General features: G+C 40.9%; 5 protein-coding genes across 8 annotated transcripts; 3 read left to right on the top strand and 2 right to left on the bottom strand.

Annotated features, from left to right (window-relative positions):
- Positions 1-303: 303 nt before the first annotated feature.
- LOC123318795 (39S ribosomal protein L54, mitochondrial) lies at positions 304-931 on the bottom strand. Its single transcript, XM_044905540.1, has 2 exons — positions 771-931; positions 304-717 (listed from the first exon to the last, which is right to left on the bottom strand). Exons 1-2 carry the CDS (start codon positions 859-861, stop codon positions 401-403), a joined length of 408 nt encoding a protein of 135 aa, XP_044761475.1. The 5' UTR covers positions 862-931; the 3' UTR covers positions 304-400.
- A 135-nt stretch (positions 932-1066) lies between these two features.
- Positions 1067-1799, top strand: LOC123318661 (NADH dehydrogenase [ubiquinone] 1 beta subcomplex subunit 8, mitochondrial). Its single transcript, XM_044905349.1, has one exon. It carries the CDS (start codon positions 1175-1177, stop codon positions 1697-1699), a length of 525 nt encoding a protein of 174 aa, XP_044761284.1. The 5' UTR covers positions 1067-1174; the 3' UTR covers positions 1700-1799.
- A 414-nt stretch (positions 1800-2213) lies between these two features.
- On the top strand, positions 2214-6137 carry LOC123319364 (cytoplasmic dynein 2 intermediate chain 1). Its single transcript, XM_044906280.1, has 6 exons — positions 2214-2566; positions 2716-4301; positions 4493-4694; positions 4747-5017; positions 5126-5463; positions 5931-6137. The coding sequence occupies exons 1-6, from the start codon at positions 2546-2548 to the stop codon at positions 6048-6050; spliced, it is 2538 nt and encodes an 845-aa protein (XP_044762215.1). The 5' UTR covers positions 2214-2545; the 3' UTR covers positions 6051-6137.
- Positions 6138-7847: 1710 nt separating this feature from the next.
- LOC123318771 (exportin-7) lies at positions 7848-14028 on the bottom strand. Of its 2 annotated transcripts, none has more exons than XM_044905505.1 (13): positions 13856-14028; positions 12940-13347; positions 12134-12826; positions 11716-12079; positions 11201-11516; positions 10806-11098; positions 10572-10743; positions 10179-10369; positions 9668-9879; positions 9447-9609; positions 8832-8909; positions 8448-8766; positions 7848-8201 (listed from the first exon to the last, which is right to left on the bottom strand). In XM_044905505.1, the coding sequence occupies exons 1-13, from the start codon at positions 13868-13870 to the stop codon at positions 8105-8107; spliced, it is 3321 nt and encodes a 1106-aa protein (XP_044761440.1). In that variant the 5' UTR covers positions 13871-14028; the 3' UTR covers positions 7848-8104. The 2 variants fall into 2 exon arrangements, with proteins under 2 accessions (XP_044761440.1, XP_044761441.1); XM_044905506.1 differs by having other exon boundaries at positions 9471-9609.
- A 261-nt stretch (positions 14029-14289) lies between these two features.
- On the top strand, positions 14290-17671 carry LOC123319235 (protein SERAC1). Of its 3 annotated transcripts, none has more exons than XM_044906105.1 (7): positions 14290-14542; positions 14599-15130; positions 15288-15564; positions 15865-16113; positions 16217-16702; positions 17115-17487; positions 17542-17671. In XM_044906105.1, exons 1-7 carry the CDS (start codon positions 14487-14489, stop codon positions 17600-17602), a joined length of 2034 nt encoding a protein of 677 aa, XP_044762040.1. In that variant the 5' UTR covers positions 14290-14486; the 3' UTR covers positions 17603-17671. The 3 variants fall into 3 exon arrangements, with proteins under 3 accessions (XP_044762040.1, XP_044762039.1, XP_044762041.1); XM_044906104.1 differs by having other exon boundaries at positions 15865-16149; XM_044906106.1 differs by lacking the exon at positions 14290-14542 and having other exon boundaries at positions 14989-15130; positions 15248-15564; positions 15865-16149.
- Positions 17672-17773: the final 102 nt, after the last annotated feature.

The following is a 17773-nucleotide window of genomic DNA, read 5'->3' as shown; positions in this document are numbered from 1 at the left end:
CCGATCGTTTACTCATGAAAAACTGTATGTACAAAAAAGTTACAAACAAAAGATTACAAATGCCTACATATCCTACCATTTAACATCAGCGATCTTCATAAAGGGTAGCCTGAACATTTCAAATAGCTCTGAAGATGTTTTATTGATGCATAATTAAATATAAACTCTTGATTTACATGGATAAATTACCCTAAATGTGAATTTATTATTAATGAAGCATTGTATGAACATTCTAAAATCACTCTATTCTATTCATGTCCCTGAGAAACCCCTACAACTTTCAATACTGAGTAAAAAAGTAACTAATTCGATATTTTTTAATATTCCATATTTACACAAACATTTCCATTTCATAAAAAACTATCGCACACACTCTTGAACCAATTTTATATGTAAACCATTAGAATTTTCTCAGAGAGTGCAATTTATTATTTCTTTTCATTCCCATTTTCCTAATTCTTCTCCAATATTGTTTTGTATTAGGGTCCATCTCTTCCAAAGGTGGTGGTGGTCCTGTCCTTATGTTCCACAACCAATCGGGATACTCATTATCAGGTTTCAACTTAACGTCTTCCCCTGTTTTGTATATATTCAACCCCATCACGTATTCTACAAGCTTTTGAGGATCCGTTTCAACCGGTAATATTTTTTTTTCAGTAGCAGCGCCCACTTTACCAATTTTTTTCTTTTTCAATGCACCCCCAAGCATACTAACACCTAGAAACAAACTGTCAATAAAACTAAACAAGCTGCTGATATAAATTTATTACTTGATCCCTCATTTTTGGCATAATTCCGAACGATTATTTTATTTATTAATTGGAGAGGTTGGAGATTATGGAATATCCTCAAACAATTCATGTTTTTAATTGACTAATGAAAAGTTAACCTCTGTTCGGTAGAACCATAGAAGATATGGAAATAACATAGAATGTTATTATTTTTTCCCTTCATCTACGCATTTTTCTATGTTCCAAAAGAGAACCATAGACTTTCTCATCAGATTCTATGTATATTCAATATTCTGTGGTAGCTCTCTATTCGATGCTCTTTTATTGACAAATTGCAAAATTGGTTAGAATAAGTTGTCAGTGTCAGGCAGACGTCATTAGATAATTGCAATAATTTCACCCAGAAGGCAAGAAAACGATAATCGAAACAGTCAATAAGCAAAATGACTCCATTACAGTTGGCAAAAACTATTAACAACTCTTTATCTAAACTAACTCTTGCCAATTCTAAGGTAGTTTTGTCTTCGGTGAGACATCACTGGAACAAAGATTTCAAACCAGGCCCCTATCCTAAAACTGAAGCTGAAAGATTGGCAGCAGCCAAAAGATATGGCTTGGATCCTTCAGAATATGAACCTTATAGAGATGACGGAACAGGTTATGGAGATTATCCCAAATTTAAAGCAGAGTCTGGTGATTCCAGGGATCCATTTTACCCATGGGACAATCCTGAATTTAAAAGGAATTACAATGAAAACATGCATGTTCAGTTTGATTTAATAAGGGAAGATCGATATGATGTGAATGCTAGACATATCTCATCTTGTGTAGAACAATATCTTCAGTTGATTGGCACATTGTCTGGTTTTTTCTTGTTAATCTGGATAGGGGAACAGTTCAAAGCATTTCATCCTATATTGCCTAAACAGATGCCAGCAGAAGGGAAAAAACACTACCAGTTTGATTGATTGAATTGTATATACCTAGTATGAAGTAAAGAATTGTGTTACATAACATTCACTTGTAACTTTTAATGCTATTAAATACAACAGAAGTATTGAACGTTGATCTTGGGCCCGTAGATTTTGTACTCCAGTTATTCACTATCAATTTTATCTTTTAACAAAGTGAGAGACGTACCACCTTTCACATTTTTTTTTTAGTGAAATGTTGAGCATATTATTAAACTAGAAATTTGTTCAGCCATTTCCTATAATAACTTTACACCAACAGTTATGAAAGTTACTTGAATTTGATTATTTGGTCTATTTGGAAAAAATTCAAGGCGAAAGTTGGAACTCTGTTACTTAATCAAATTGTCCAAAATCCTCAAAAAAAAATGAGAAAAGATTTTTATTTCTGTGTGCATAGAAAGTTTCTGTGCCTCTTTCTGAATCATAGAAAGATGCATAAATCTTTGCACCAAAGATTACTCTTGCCTTGCAAGGGAGTTGGACTTCTTCTCGTTTTATATTTCTATGACCTTTATGAATTTTCACTTCATAAACTTACAAATAATTTTGGAAGATTTCTAAAGACCTAAATATGGACGTTAATTATGACGTTATCGTACCAATAACTGAGTCGAATACTCATGATTATGCTCGCTGGAGCTTGAAAAGATAAGGAATAATTTGTGTAATTCCACGTATCGATTTTACCAGCTGCTGAATTAACTAGACCAAGGAAAACTCCCCCCTTTTACTGAGAAATATCGATTATTCCGGCCTAAATGTATTCGACCACCACAACATTCACAACGAAATGACAGTTTATACACGTTTATGAAATAGAATTCTCCCCAAAGTTTATGTATGTCCACTAAAACTAAAAATGTAAGTACTCATTTCTTATTGCTTCGTTTGAAGTGTCCACATTTTTATATTTACTTCCGTGCGAGGAAAAATTCTGTTTTTTCTCCATATAGTTTGTCTGGACATTATTTCATGTCGATAAAGAAAGTTTCGCATTTTGCCCGTTGTAGATCGGTGGAAGGACAACGACACAAAGAATCCAAACGAAGCCCAGAGGGACAACATCTGACAGAAAACAAGAATCAGTTCGCAATGTCAAAGAGAAGACTGAAGAGAAAAAGCCTAGAAACGATTCGAACAAAACCAAAACGAACGTTTCGAAAGAAGACAAGGAAAAAACGGTTGCCAAACAGACGTCCAAAAGACCTTCAGTAGCCAAGCCGCAAAGCATCGCCAGCGATAGGGCGCAGAGCAAGAGAATCGTCAAGACCCAGTACTTTCCCAGCAAGAACAACTATTCCGAGCTGCTAAAACATCTCAACCAGCATGAAATCGGTGCCGGTGACGCGAAAAATAAGAAAGTTCACAGAGAAAGTTCATCCGATTCTATGTCCACGAGGGAAAGACCGAGAACATCGACGCTGCGAAAAGGGAGCATAGTAAACGAGAACATAGCCGGTCCGGAGATCCCGAAGAAGCCTCCACCAGCGGAAGAAGAGGAAGAATACGAAGACGATTTCGATTCTTACGAATCCGATTTCGAAAACGTCAGCAGTTCCGATTCTACCGTACATAACCTCTCCGAAATATCCACAGAGTCCACTTCTTCTTCTTCCGGAGACGAAGATGCGTCAGTCGAGGGTCAGCCATCTGTGAGCAAGGATCCGGAGAGGAAGCTGGACTCTGGAAATTTCGAGCTGAAGGAGGATAAGACCAAAGGGGAATTCTCGAATCTGCAGGATCTGGTGGAGAGGGACAATCTGAAATTTAAGAGACCGGAGAGCAACATGAGGAGCAACCTGACGTCGCTGTCCGACGAGGGCTTCGAAGAGGCCAAATCGTTGCAGTTCTTGAATTTCGTCAGCGCCAAGAGGAGGAACGACAGGAGGAGAAGTCTGGAGATGCGCAAGAAACGCGGGGAAGAACTCTTAAACATGATCAAGTTGGACACGGTCAACTTCACGGTCTTCGATATGCCGCCAGTGCCTTACGACCAGTTCATCAAAGCTTTCGGCAACGCCAACTCGATACAAATCGGGATACAGACAGGAGAGGAAAGGATAGAAGAAGAGGCGCAAACGGACCGCGTAGAAACCGCGGAAAAATGGATCCAAATGCCTCCCAAATTCTCCAAAGTCACCTCCGTCTACAAGTTCGACAGGCTAGGCGCGGGGCCGCCCTTGGACCAAACGCCCCTGGCAGAAATCCCATCCGAACCTCAATTCGACGAGTACCGACTCAACAGGTTCCTAACCAACGCCGCCGGTCTGGTCTTGGACGTCCTGAAGGGCGGGAAAACCCAACGGAACGGCAACGTGGCCGGGGATTCCTTCAGTCGGGCCGTGGTTGCGTTGAAGCCTCCTTCTGAGTTCTCGGGCAGGAGGAAGATAAGCCAGATCGTCCCCAACGGGAGGAATCCATCCACCTTCCTATCGGTCCACGTGGATCAAGACGGCGACGGATTTTCCAAGAGCATGGTGTACTTGTGGAACGTCAACGGGGCAACGCCGGAGGTCTACCTGGCCTGTCACGGTAAGATCAGGTGCTGCTGCTTCGGATACGACGCTGGGACGGTTTTTGCGGGACTCGAAAACGGGTAAGTTCCGTAAGTTCGCGTCTTAGAGGAAGAACCATAGAAATATCATAGATTGACTTAGACAATGTCACTTTGACATAGAATTGTTACTTCCTCCTCTATCTATGACACCTCTATGGGGAAAACCATAGACTAACCTTTATTAGTCTATGGGGAAAACCGTGAATTTTAAAACTACTACTTATGTCTAGGTCTCTGGTGGCTTGGGATACGTATCACAATGTATCGGTGGTCAGAAACGTGTGTTCGATGCTCGAAGGTGACGTGGTTCTTCGTTTTCCGACGTTTCTGACGGACATAGAGAAGAGCCACTGTTGCTCCGTCGTTGCCATACAGTGCGTGTCGGAAGACAGTGCCCACCAGATATTCGATGAGGTAGAATCGACGTGGAAGGTGAAAAGCTGAGAAACATTGCGATACATATTGCAAAATCGTCGTCTTTCAGGTTTGCAGCCTGGATCAGGAAGGGACTATCGTGATATGGAGCATCATGGCCAACTTGAAAGGGGATTCAGCTCGAAGAAATGGCGGGGGGATCAAATTGTTGAAGAACTTCGAAGTGAATCTGCGAAACGTCGTTCCCGATATGGACGATCTTGCATGCAACGATATGTTCCTTTCCAACTTTTCCAAATCCTTCATAGCGACCAACTACGGGAGCATTCTACAATGCGATTTGAATAAAGAAAAGACTCACGTTAAGATACACCGTGCAGGTGAGATAATATTAGTCAACAGCATCGTCTATCACGTGATGCTTAATGCACAGGTTTTTTCACTAGAACAATCCACGTAGGGTTAAGAACGCAAATTTTTCTCTTCAGATAGCACGTCACCGGTCAAGTGCCTCGTACCTTGCCCCTTCTCGGACGCGTATTTTCTAGCTGGTCTCGAGAATGGAAGCGTTCACCTCTACTCCGGAAAGACGTCCGAACCGCTGATGGTCATCACCAACAAAGAGGGCGAGAGCGCGGACGAGTCCATCGACGAGATACAATGGTCGCTCGAAAAACCTTGCGTCTTCTATACCAAAAATTCGGATAACGTCGTGGACGCCTGGGACCTGAGCAGAAGCAGCGTTTTTCCGATAGGATCGCTGAAGTCGGAGGAGCGGGTCACTTGTATGAGGTTAGCGAGGTGTAAACTGGACCAATCTTATATGGTAAGCCCCCCTTGTCTACGTAATTGCGTTTCTGAACGCGTCCATTGATAATTTATCTGTGCTTTTGTCTTCCATATCTCTATGGTCCTAACCACAGACTATCTCTATGATCCTCACCATAGACTATCTCTATGGTCCTCATCATAGACTTGGAATTTATAAGTCTATGGTCCTCACCAAAAAATTATAGTTCGATGGTCCTCTCACCATAGAAAAACAAACTGTTATTTCATCGCGCTGTCATATTAATCTATTCCATACATTTTGCAATCGGAAATTCCTTCACTTCTTTCGAACGATCTTGAATATTATAAATTTTAAAGCTAGCACGTTGAAAAAACATTATTACTGCAAATATTTTTTTGTTTTCCAGATTTTGGTATGCATGTTTACAAAACTTACAACTTTCGAACATTCGAAAAGGTTTAATGAAGGTACATGAAATATTGAAAAGATTTTCTTTTCAGGTCACTTCAACAGAGGCCACTATCCACATTCATTTCCTGAATCAGGAACATGAAAGGGAAAACGATGAGGGGTATATGAAAGAAATGAAAACTTTCTTGACCTACGTGAGCAGATTGTGAGATTATCCCAAGGAAACACGATGAAACTGGAAAATAATATGTATATGATAATTGTTCTAATTGGGAAATAAATTCGATTTTCCATAAGGTATTTTATATCCGGAAACACAACACACAACAAAATTAAGAAGATATGAATTCACATTTCATGATTATCTTTATTCCATTCAAAACTCCTGAATATTCCACAAATACATCACGTATAAAACTCGTAGATGGATTTACTTTGTAAATCCTCATTGATATTGGCCTCATCAACAGTTAACCGAGTCCCAGCCTCCTCTAGCGATGTTGATATAGCCTTTTGCCCATTCTTGCGCGACACAAAGCCACAAGGAGTTTTTTCCTCAATATCACCACAAGAATGAACTTTCCTCCTCTTCCTGTGCTGCGATTCTTGTTCAGATTCGTTTCTTTTGCATGGATATTTTGCTACATCTTTAGAATGGAATATTGATCTGATTCGTTCCATCTCAAACATCCTCGGTTTATTCTTTAAAGAAATAGTAGCGGCCGGACATACCAGGAAATATTTGTTCTTTCTCTTGTGTAGGAATCCGTATCTTAAACCTCTGTCCAAAGCGTTCAGTATTTGGCTGTACAAGTCCCCTTCAGTGCAGTAGTTATTTCGAATATAACGGTGAATATCATCGAATTCAGGAGTTTTTCCTTCGATTTCTATAAGGGTATGCACGGCCAATAAGACGTATTTGAATAAGTTGCCGCAGTGTAATAAACGCTTTTTGGAGGAATTTTTCTGGCTCATCCTTTCGTTTCTGAAGGGTTCACATCGCTAATAGGGATTGTCTGTTGAAAACCATAATTTTCTAGATAATCAATTAGGTGAACCTGACGTTTTTCCTTTCTGTGATTAAATTTCATATTTCTGTGTCTTAGCGCTCTGTTTCCCAACCATAGAGATGTCCCAGGATGAAATTTCTATGGTTGTTGAGATGATCATAGATTTTGATATTCTTTGATAGGTAGTGACATTTCTAAGATGCTTCAAAATTATGTATGATGTTTAGGGAAAAAGAGGCCAACAATTCGAAAACTAGAAAGCACCACGTTCGGTTCGAAGCCAATTCAGATCCTTCCTCATCAAAGACCACATACGACGAAAACAAAAATCGAGAGCAGCGTCCACAGAGTGGTTTCACCTATTACTTGTCCAAACTCAAAAGTATATTCTCAACACATCAACGACAGGAACCGGATGACGATGAAAGGGATAAGCCGTATGATGAATGCAGGAATGCGGTGAAAGAGCCTCGAACGGAAAGCTCAATGGGTCTCTCTGATGTTTCTAGCGCGGGGAGCACATCGAAAGAATCCCTGGAAACTGATTTTTCACCAGAAAAAATGTCGGGCGACGAACAGAGCGCGTACAAAGTGGTCAAATCGGCACTGAAATACGGCTACGCAAATCACATAATCAACCGGAACGACCACGTGTTCTGGCTGCGTAAATTCCCAGGTTTCAACTCCGACACGGCTGCTACCACGAGTAAGAAGAACACGGTTGATGAACGCAAATCAAGGAAACGGAAAAGACCGACGAAGACAAAAAACGCGAGGAAGAAGTCGCCGATGGATAGAAAAACCAAAAGGATTGAAACTTCAACGGATTCTTCGTCGGAGTCTATTTTGAGTAGCCCGTATAAAATTTGTAAAATAAAATGCGTATCAAAAAAATGAAATTTGCGTTTTCTGAAAAGCTCAGCTCTCTGTGCTCACATCACAGATTATGTCTATGGTTTAACCTAAATTTGATCAACGTTCACAGAAATATCATCGTTATATACTCAAAATCTTTATTGTTGACTTCATCATAGAATTTTCATCAAATCTTTACATTCTGATGTAAATATAAATATAAAACGTTCCAAGCATCCAACAATCAATTGTTATCCACACATTCAAACATCACAACACAATGAGAATTATTATTCAATTAAAATGCAACAAAACCTGCATAACATAAGAATTCAGTTATTCTCACTACACTTGTACTTCATTTATCTCAACTGTCCCCTTACGAAAATGGCGTTTCACTATGACGTCATCATGTCGATGACAGAAGAACTAATATTTGGACCCTTGAGCGAGTCATTGATGTCTCTCCTAAACATGGACAAATTTTGCGTAAATCTGAAACGGAACACATTCGAATATAAATAAATGCGTTATTGCCGAACGATCGATGTTGTTCTGTGGTTTATTCGAACAAGTGTCAATCTGTCATAGGTTAGGACGCGACATTATTTCTTTTTAGGTTAGGTTTCAATTTTAATACGTAAGAGTGCCGAAAATAGAATAAAAAGGCCAATTTCTAAGCAAATCCGACAAATTTGACTCACTTTAAGAGAAACGAAGAATATGTCAACAAATACTTACTTATCTCTATTCTTTGTTAATAAATTTCTTTCTATACCATCCATAAGATTCTCAAACCATTGCGCCATCGCCGACTGTTTGTCTGGAGGCTGACTCCTCAGTATGTTCTCCCTCATCTGATTGAAATAGTCTTCGTTGAGTAATATCAATCCTAACAGAGGCCTGGACATCGACCATTGGTTCCTACAGTCCTCGAACATTATCACATTCAAAACAGTACTCAAAATTTGTTGAAGAATTTCCGGATGCATCTCCAAAACTTTTAAAAACATATCACTGTTTGGAGTCATCCCTATCCTCGCCTTCTTGTTTGGATAAGCTGAAAAAGAAGAGACGTGGGGAAATTTCGTCAATCTGGCAACATTGGTTTCTGAGCAATCTTACCTTTTTGAGTTAATTGCTTAAATAAGTATGTTACAATATGGTCTAAAATGGCACAGCAACCTGTACACACCATCGTATCTGAAAAATTAATCATTTCTAGTGAAGGAAATCTTGTTGCTAATCCTCTTATTTCATTTCGTCTAAGCTGTATGTTTCTGAGATCAACAATGATTATTTTAAGTGAAAATCGGAATGATAAACATAAAAGCAACAAAACGGAAGTGGAAATCCAAATTCCCAATTAAACATAAACTAATTACTGATCGGGTCATGTGACGAAACCAGCGAAGGCTGTCAAATAAATGTCAAAATATTCGTCTAACCTAAAATTTTAACGAGAAACTCTCGAGACCAACAAAAATTTTCATTGAACTAAAATTAAAGGTAAAGTGTCTGGCACAGTCAGAGACATATATGAACAAAACTGAATACCGATGAAGTGTCAGCTGTCAAGTGTGATTTTTGACATTGCACGAATAACAAACACAGAAAAAGAAGCCGAAAGCATCTCTAATAAAAAAATCTCATCTTTTCGATGGTCAGCTTACAAAATACCAACGGATGGGGTAAGCGATGGGTGCTCTCATGTCATGTATGTCCCTGAGTTGTACCGACCTGTATAAAGATTTAGTGTCCCACCTAAGGCAGTGAGGCCTTCTGAGATGGAAGAAAGGATATACAAAAAAACTTGCGGTTCTAACGTGGCCAAGAAACTCATGTGATCTTGAGCTAGGAATTCTAAGAGTATATAGTAGGTCTGGGACAGTTTCGGATAATCCTGAAAAAAAAAAGAGAGAAATACAAATTTGCACCATCGAAACTCTTCGTGAACTCACCAGTAAATCCGATTGTGGAATAGATAACAACAATTTAACGAACATGTTTAACGCATTGTCTAAAGCCTCGTCACCGTACAGTCTGAACACTCCAAAATTTACGTAATTCCCACACAGGGCCGATTTTAATATCAGAAAACAAATCGAGATACCCTTCAACTTCAGAGGGTAAATTTGATCCTTTGGAACTTCCGTCGTCAATATTCTACTACCTGAAAACGGAGAACAAGGGAGAAAATTCAATTTAAACCAGTTTCTTCGCAAAGCGCATTTGAGTTAAATAGAATAGGGTTAGTTTTAACGAAGTGTCAAACGTTGCCGTTGGTTACCAGGCAACGCCTACCGTAACCAACGGCAACCGAAGATTTTGACAGTTCGTTAGGTTGGGTTAGGTTGACGAGGTCGGATCAGGTTAGGTTACCCCCTTTCTTTCGAGGTTAGGTCAGTTGGGCGGGGTAGGCATAGGTTAGGTCGCTATTCTACCGGATAAATCGAGACAAATTCCACTCACCATAACTACATATCACTTTACTTGCTTCCCTAAATAATAAAATTCCGTTTGGCGACGAAACGTCAAACTGCAACCTTTGAGATTTGTTTTGAACCAGTTCGGCGTATAATTTCAGGATGGGAGTCGTCACCTGAGGGTCGTGGTACCAGATTTCTATCGCCCGAAGTAATATCGGCGTGTAATTAGGATATCTTTGACGAGTTAAGGAATTAAAATATGAAAATACTATAATAAAATGAACCTAAAAACTCTAAGACGTCTAAAACCTCAATTTTCTCACTTAACCTGAAAATAATTTATGCTTGTCAAATGTCAAATCATTTTTCTTGACATCTGTCAAATGATGACATTTCCACATGACAGATAATGACGAATCAGTCATGGAAAGGATACATCCAGTCGAACAACATCATATACGAAGTTTTAGTGTTGAAGGAGTAGGCCAGACCCCTCAAGTCTCTCGCTAAACCAATGAGAGCCTTCTTGGCGCCAACGAACAACGACGACGTGTCGAAAGGCGGCGTATCCGGCGGCGGTAGCATAGATCCAATATTCTCGAAAGACGCTGCGCGCGTGGAAGATAAAACAATCAATTATCCGACGTTTTTTTCTTCGAATTTCACTTACCCGTTAGCGGAATCATGAAGGTATGAAACTTATCCTCATCCTCCCCCAAATCCACCAGCAGCAGCCTTCCGAGGGAAGTGTAGAATATGGATCTGCATCGCATCTCGGTGACTGCAACGTTGTTACCCAGAAAGGGAAAATGCTCGCTGGTGTGACTGTTGAGCATGAACTGAACCTCGTCCAATTTCACCAGTTTTCTCACGCAACTGAAACCTATCGATAGGTCGTTGAACAGTTGCAGCGTCTTGCTGATGATTTGTTCACTCTGCCCCCAATACTTCAGGTTGGTTATTCTGGAATCACAGAGCGTTAGCTTCCCAGAGACCAACTGTCAAACTTGACATGTGACATAACCACCCGGCGGCGCCATCTCTTATTGAATTCCCCATACTCACATTTTTCTGATGAAAACGCTGAGAACCGTGGATTCATCGTTGAGACCCAACACTTCGGACAGCCTCCTGTAGACCTTGGAATTCTTCTGAACCTGATCACCCACGTATATCTTCCTGAACTGCTCGAAGAAACTCAGCATGGCCAGCTCTATCTTCTCGCAGCCGCCCTGGGTCAATCGGGCGTCCGTCAGGTTCATCAGCTGCAGCACCCTGCAGACCAACTCCCCATCCATGTTGTCGTGCTCCTCGTTACTGTTGAACGACACCCTGCCCCCGATGGCCGATCCGATTATGTACACTAGCCACGTTAGACGACCTGAAAAAAGTTCATGAGCTCGTTCACGTTCGATGAAAATTGCCCCAATTTCTATGCACTGATGTGACAACTGACGTTTAATGACAGCGAACGTCCAATGACAGTTGACGTTTAATGACAGCTGACGTTTAATGACAGTTGACGTTTAATGACAGCTTTTCGTAACTAGACTTAATGAATCAATTTCGGCGTCACTCACCCTCTTGAATCGTGATTTCCATCTGCTGCGAGGGATCTCCCAGAGAATCCTGATAAGCCCTGGCCGCCTGATCGAACAGCTGCACCAGCAGAGTGCACGTCTTCTGGTATTCGCATCTGCCGATCACGGAGATCTGTTCGAGCTGCTGCTGGACCATGCCCAGCTCGTCGAGGGGGTCCTCCAGGTTGTCGCGAACGACCACGGCCACGGATTCCAGTCTCGACGTGATATAGGCGTTGGTCACTTCCGGCGTGTAAGTTTCTAGAAGATGGGGCTCGGTGGCTTTCACGTACGGCACAGAAGCCACCATTCTCTGCCATAAACTCAACAAGTAATGGACGCTGTTGGGGGCGAACTGCCACATCTGGAAGAGTCAGTGATTGTACGCAGTTTCTTCTCGGAATTGGGATAATTTTACCTGTAAACTCTCGACTGTGAACTTGGCGATCAACTGTATGGCCTCGGGGTAGTTCTCGACCATAACCAGCTCCCCCAGTTGATAGTTCGACTTCAATCTGGCCAACAGGCGACAGAACTCGTGATAATTGGGAGGATCGCTTAAGCCCTGGGGATTCTGCAGTATGTGCTTGACGCCATTCACTAGGTGCGTCAGAAACTTAGCCCTCTCCGTATTGCTGAAAAGAGACCGTCTGACGGAAGCTATCTGCACCAGGCATGAAAGGGCCAACGACGACAGAGTGGTAGGGAGCGAATGATACAGGTCGAAGAATAACTTCAAGGTCGCGAAATCCAGGAAAGCCGGTCTCCAACTGGTCGGGATCTGCACAGTGCACAAGTCATCGGCCGACTCGTCTGTCGAAGTACCGATAAAATCGAAGGTTAAACAGTTCTGGGCCAATCTGAGTAGTTGCGTCATCAGACCGTGTTGGCTCTCGTCGTTGAAGTTTAGATTCTTGCAGTTCTCTCTGGCGTTACCCAGTAAGGTGCAGGATAGCCGGAATATTTCAAACAGTTGGGTATCCCTGAACGACGAGGCTATCTTCCTGTGTTTGGTCACCGATCTGTTGGCTTCGAATTCCGATATTTGGTTCATTTCGCAGGTTAACTGAGACAAGAGTTGGACACCAATCATACAATGTTCCACAGAGCCCTTCAAAAAAGAAGCATGAAATATTAATTTGTACAAAAATAGCACCAAACAACAATTTCTCAATATTCTGTTATAAGAACCAAATTTTCAAATTTCTTCAAAAAACCACATACCTGTAAGAATTTAGTGATATCATTCACTACATTTCTAAATATAAACTCATCCTTGTGACTGTCGAACCAACCAAGTTTTGTAATCCTCGCGAATAGAGTCACGAGAGCTTGCACCACAAAACTGGTCAACTTGGGTCTGGTTGCAAGGTAATTGAGGACGTAATTTCTTATGTCCACCCTCTGCTGTAAGCTCAACACTTGAGAGCTCCTCGAAACCAACTTGGTCAAGGTTGTTGCTGCCAATAGTTGGGCGTAACTTGAATCGCCCCTATCTAAAAGTATCTGACATCTCCCCAGAGTGTTGGGACCGTCTTGAAAAACTAAAAGGGCTTTTTCTGCATCTGATCTTATCGTGGAGTCTTGGGATTCATAAAGTTGTTTACAAAGTAGCTCTAGCTGTCGAATTTCCTGGAAAACATGCATTCCTAATGTAATTACCGAATCATATTTTTTCAGAAAAATTCTTCTACTCAAAATAATCTAAGAATACGACGTCATACTGAATTCGTATTCATTCTTGATTAATTTGGGTTGATTTATACAAATTTTCAGTACAAATCATTGATGTTATCAAATTGGCATGAATAAGATTGCCAATAGATAAAGTTTGATAAATCAAGACAATAGAGTTTTTATTATCACAAGCTTGAAAATTTTTTAATTTCGAAGATTTTACTGAATTTGAATTTGTTTTCCTAACAAACATAAAGTACTTTGAACTACATATCCATTTCAATCATTATTTATGAAACCTAAACATGAATATGGTACAAAAAATAACAATCAGTTTGGAAAAACTTCGTTCTAATTATAAGTTAATTTTATTCGCATTTAAAATGATAGGAAATATTTTATAGACCAGTATTCAATCTAGAGTACACGAATATTCGCATCCTATACCGGTTTTACATAATACCTGTTCCTCTGCCATTTCCAGAATATTTCATTTGTTATTTGTGGAAAACCAGAAGATTTGTCCTTTCGAATTAATTGTTACCAGAATACCAGTAATTTTATAATTCCTATTGGAAAACGAGAACTTGAGAAGCTATATCGCATTAACAGCACAAGAAAACTCTATGAACATAACAAGAGTAGATTATTTTGACAGTAAACAACGTTTTCGAAAGGTTATGTCATCTTCAGTTTCAACTAAATTATCATCGAAGAAGTATAATTTTTTAATGAAAAACTATATCTTCGTTTTGAAAATATGGAGAAAATTGAGAAACTCCATTCTTTCTTTCTGTAGGAAACATTTATACCATTTTTCAGGAAATTCGTAGAGGTTCTTAGAAAAAAAGTTCAATCATTTCTATGGTGTGGCTTAACGTCAAAGATTAAGGTTATGTTTTTATTTTTCAAAATTTGCATCTAGATATAAACAATTTTTACGTTATGTTGATTATAAGTGCTATGATATTTATTGAACAACTTCATAATATTTGAGATATTTCAAACGATAATTCAGTAGGTTAGTTGAAATGTAGTCAACCAGTATCTAGAGCTAGTTTTCATCTTTCCAAGATACTCTTTCCACAATCAAAATGCCTAGTCCAAAAGTGTATCTCAAAGTAGGTTGTACTACTGTAGCAGTAACTAGGTAAGTTATAGTTGAAGCTCTAAATTCTAACAATACTGTTATAACTCAATTTTCAGCATTGCTTGGGTATTTAGTCAAATAAAAGGCACAAAAAATATATTGAATAATGCCGTTGATTTATCAATGCTCAACCTTCTTGAAAGTAAAAAGGAAAGTATTCCAATAACCCCCATCATAAACTTGGAACCAGAATATATCACCCTCAATCATTTGAAAATCGATAAAAGGCCTAGATTTTTATTATGGGAATCGTTGAAATTCATGTTGGCTCAGAGATTGATCGGACTGAGTCACAGTGAAAATGATTTTGTCCGGATGAAAGCCTTAGATACTCTGGCAAAGTTGCAAAATTTCAATCAAGGCCACTATTCCTTACTAGCCAATATGATTGATAAACATGCCGCCATACAACTTGCCAGGATTAAAAATGTCAATATGAAATTGTTCATAGAACCTCCTCTAAAGTATCTCAAATACACTGAACGGATGATCGTTAATGAAATCAAAGAGCTACTTTTCAATTTATCAGATATGTGCACTCATAAGTGTTTAGAACAGTTGATCTCCAAGGCCTTTTTCTCAGTAGAGGTAAGAAATTTATTTGATATCTTACGTTCCTATTCTTCAAAACCAATTGTAAGTTCAGAGACAGTATGTCAAGTTGTGATTAGTTAAACTCGAATTACATTTGGTTTTGAATTTTAGGATTTTTGTAACGTTTCTAAAACGATGACAAATGTGGCAGGAGACAAGTAGATTAGTAGACAATGATTCGATACCAATGGAAATGGTCAAGTTGGGAGAGAATGAACAGAACGTGCTTCCGATATGTTTAGAAGCCCTCCTCCATCACGCCAGCATCGAAACTTTCGGAAAGGACGTTGTCAAGATGAACGCCTTACCGTTACTATCTGAAATACACAGTAGGTACAGGGGGGACTTGAATATTAACGTTGCCCTGAGCAAGATCATCTCTTATCTCTCCTTTCACAAGGAAATCATCGACGAGTTGTACAGAACAGGTAAGGATAACAAACACTGAATATACGCACAAGATATGAAAGAATTTGGTGGAAAATTGATTTATTAAGTTCACTTTTCGACAAAGATTATGATTTGAAAGAAAACTTCGGGAGAAAATTATAAAGCTCTGTGATCATGTGTCAAAAAGTGACATTGACAGCTGAAGGAAGTTCTGCGGTATTTCTGTGAGCCAATGAGTGTTTTTTATGGTTCACGAAACCGATTTACGGGAGGGCGGACCATTTTGAACCAGAAAATTTGATTTTTTCTCTTTTATAAAAAGTAGGAATCGATTGTAGGATGGATAGGCATATTGGCCGAGTGGATGAAACACGAAGACGTCAGGATATCGATTCCGGCGGCGCGAGCCTTGGCCAACTTGGAAAACAAGGAAGAATTGTACAAGCGGCATCTGTATCTGTTACATCCGAGCTACGCGGGATGCAAGGAACCCAAGGTGGACGTGGTGTTCGTCCACGGGCTCCTAGGCGGAGTTTTCTTCACTTGGCGCCAGAGAACCAAGACTGATTTAACCATAGGTCTGATGGGTAAGGGTCCACATTCTTCTCAACCTCGAAACGAAGGTGAGAAAACTCGCTCCTCTCCCTAACCTCCGAAACTGTCGCTGTCACTCATCCCCCATCGTTACAGAGTCGCTCTCGCAAACCCTCTTCATGCCCGGCATCCGCAAGAAATCCAAGAAGACCATCGAGAGCAGCGAACCGCGGACGATGCAATACATAAGGGATTTCGAAGAGGAGGACATGAACGAAGCGCGGGACTTCGAGGTGGTGCTGGACGACATACCGACCGCGGGCGACTGCGCGGCGAACTGCGCATACACGTGCGGCGGCGACAAGCTGGCCGCGGCCGGCAACGCCGACAATTTCACCTACTGCTGGCCGCGCGACTGGCTGGGCGACGACTGCCGGGACCTGCGCGTGCTCGGCGTCAACTACGAGACGACCCTGTCCAAGTGGAACGGCTGCTGCAGCCACGTGACCGAGAAGACGAACCTGGAGGAGCAGAGCGCGAAGCTGATGGCCAGTCTGCTGCAGGCGGGGGTGGGCAAGAGGCCCGTGGTTTGGGTCACCCATTCCATGGGCGGGCTGCTGGTGAAGAACATCCTGTGCAAGGGTAGGTAGATTTAGATATAAATACTTTCTGCTAGTATTTGCAGGCCGCGAGATTCAACTTTACGGGCCGATTTGCCTTAAAAAACGATTATGAAATAAATTTCTTAAAAATCGAGGCCAAAAACGCTTCTCTTTGGTCTTAGCTCTATGCTATCTATACTACCCACCCCTGTTCGTATGCTCTATGCTAGGAAGGGATTCGCGAAGATTGGTCCAAACGACCTACGCCCGCCTAGTTGCTAGGTTATTTGAATTGGTTGCCAAGCGACGTTTTCGCGTGCCTTCCCATTGGCCGGAACGCCACCACTTTCTATGCTTCCGACAAACGTTTCGAAATTTTGAATCAAACCTCAAAATTTCCACCTTTTTATAGTGAAATTCGACGAAAATGAGTTGAAATTTAACTGTTGCAGCCTCTGGAAGCTCGGATCCAGGCGTCCGTCGACTGATCGACAACACCAGAGGAATCGTGTTCTACAGCACGCCGCATCTGGGCTCTAACCTGGCCACGTTCAATCCCGCCAGTCAGCTGGTGCTGCGTCTCTCGATCGAGGTTCAGGATCTGAGGGAGAACTCTCCCCTGCTGCTCGACATCCACAAGAGGTTCCTGAAGGTGCTCGAGGACAGTCCGATACGGGTGATCAGTTTCGTGGAGAGCAAGAAGACTTACTTTACCGCCCTCAAGTTCAACTTTCAGCTGGTCACTCCGGAGTCGGGCAATCCGGGAGTGGGGGAATATTACGAGATACCCCTGGATCATCTGGGGATATGCAAGCCTATGTCGAAGTGAGTTTTTAGATTTTTTTTTAGTGGTATCGATGGTTAACCAAATTTTTCTAGGTTTTCATTTCTGTACAGAAGAGTGTACGATTTTGTTCAAGAGGTCATTGAAAGTACCTGAATTAATTATGGTTCTGGAAACCATTGTGCCAAATGAAACTAGTGATAATAAAAATTAGCTTGTTTTTGATGAATTTGTCTCCTTTCCAACCCTTCCCCCTTATTTTTTCATCATTATGAAGTAGTATAGGAAAGGGGATAATTTTCGCAGTCTGGCAACGTCTTCCACGCC

The sequence above is a fragment of the Coccinella septempunctata genome, chromosome 8 (genome assembly GCF_907165205.1).
Source record: "Coccinella septempunctata chromosome 8, icCocSept1.1, whole genome shotgun sequence".
Classification (NCBI taxonomy): Eukaryota; Metazoa; Arthropoda; class Insecta; order Coleoptera; family Coccinellidae; genus Coccinella; species Coccinella septempunctata.
The sequence above is the reverse complement of the archived record's forward strand: the minus strand, read 5'-3'. Positions and strand labels throughout refer to the sequence as shown.

Bases quoted from the DNA above. Each gene is read 5' to 3' on its own strand.
- LOC123318771 (XM_044905505.1), bottom strand. The intron at 8,910-9,446 runs GTCGGTACAACT...TTAATTTTTCAG, and splicing joins GACACTAAATCTTTATACAG to ATACGATGGTGTGTACAGGT. The intron at 8,767-8,831 runs GTAAGATTGCTC...CTTCTTTTTCAG, and splicing joins TAAGCAATTAACTCAAAAAG to CTTATCCAAACAAGAAGGCG.
- LOC123319364 (XM_044906280.1), top strand. From the start codon at position 2,546: ATGTCCACTAAAACTAAAAAT. The intron at 4,302-4,492 runs GTAAGTTCCGTA...ACTTATGTCTAG, and splicing joins TTTGCGGGACTCGAAAACGG to GTCTCTGGTGGCTTGGGATA. The intron at 5,018-5,125 runs GTGAGATAATAT...TTTTCTCTTCAG, and splicing joins CGTTAAGATACACCGTGCAG to ATAGCACGTCACCGGTCAAG.
- LOC123318795 (XM_044905540.1), bottom strand. From the start codon at position 861: ATGAATTGTTTGAGGATATTCCATAATCTCCAACCTCTCCAATTAATA. The intron at 718-770 runs GTAATAAATTTA...GTTTGTTTCTAG, and splicing joins TGCCAAAAATGAGGGATCAA to GTGTTAGTATGCTTGGGGGT.
- LOC123318661 (XM_044905349.1), top strand. From the start codon at position 1,175: ATGACTCCATTACAGTTGGCAAAAACTATTAACAACTCTTTATCTAAA.
- LOC123319235 (XM_044906104.1), top strand. From the start codon at position 14,487: ATGCCTAGTCCAAAAGTGTATCTCAAAGTAGGTTGTACTACTGTAGCA. The intron at 15,131-15,287 runs GTAAGAAATTTA...CAAATGTGGCAG, and splicing joins AGGCCTTTTTCTCAGTAGAG to GAGACAAGTAGATTAGTAGA. The intron at 15,565-15,864 runs GTAAGGATAACA...AATCGATTGTAG, and splicing joins CGACGAGTTGTACAGAACAG to GATGGATAGGCATATTGGCC.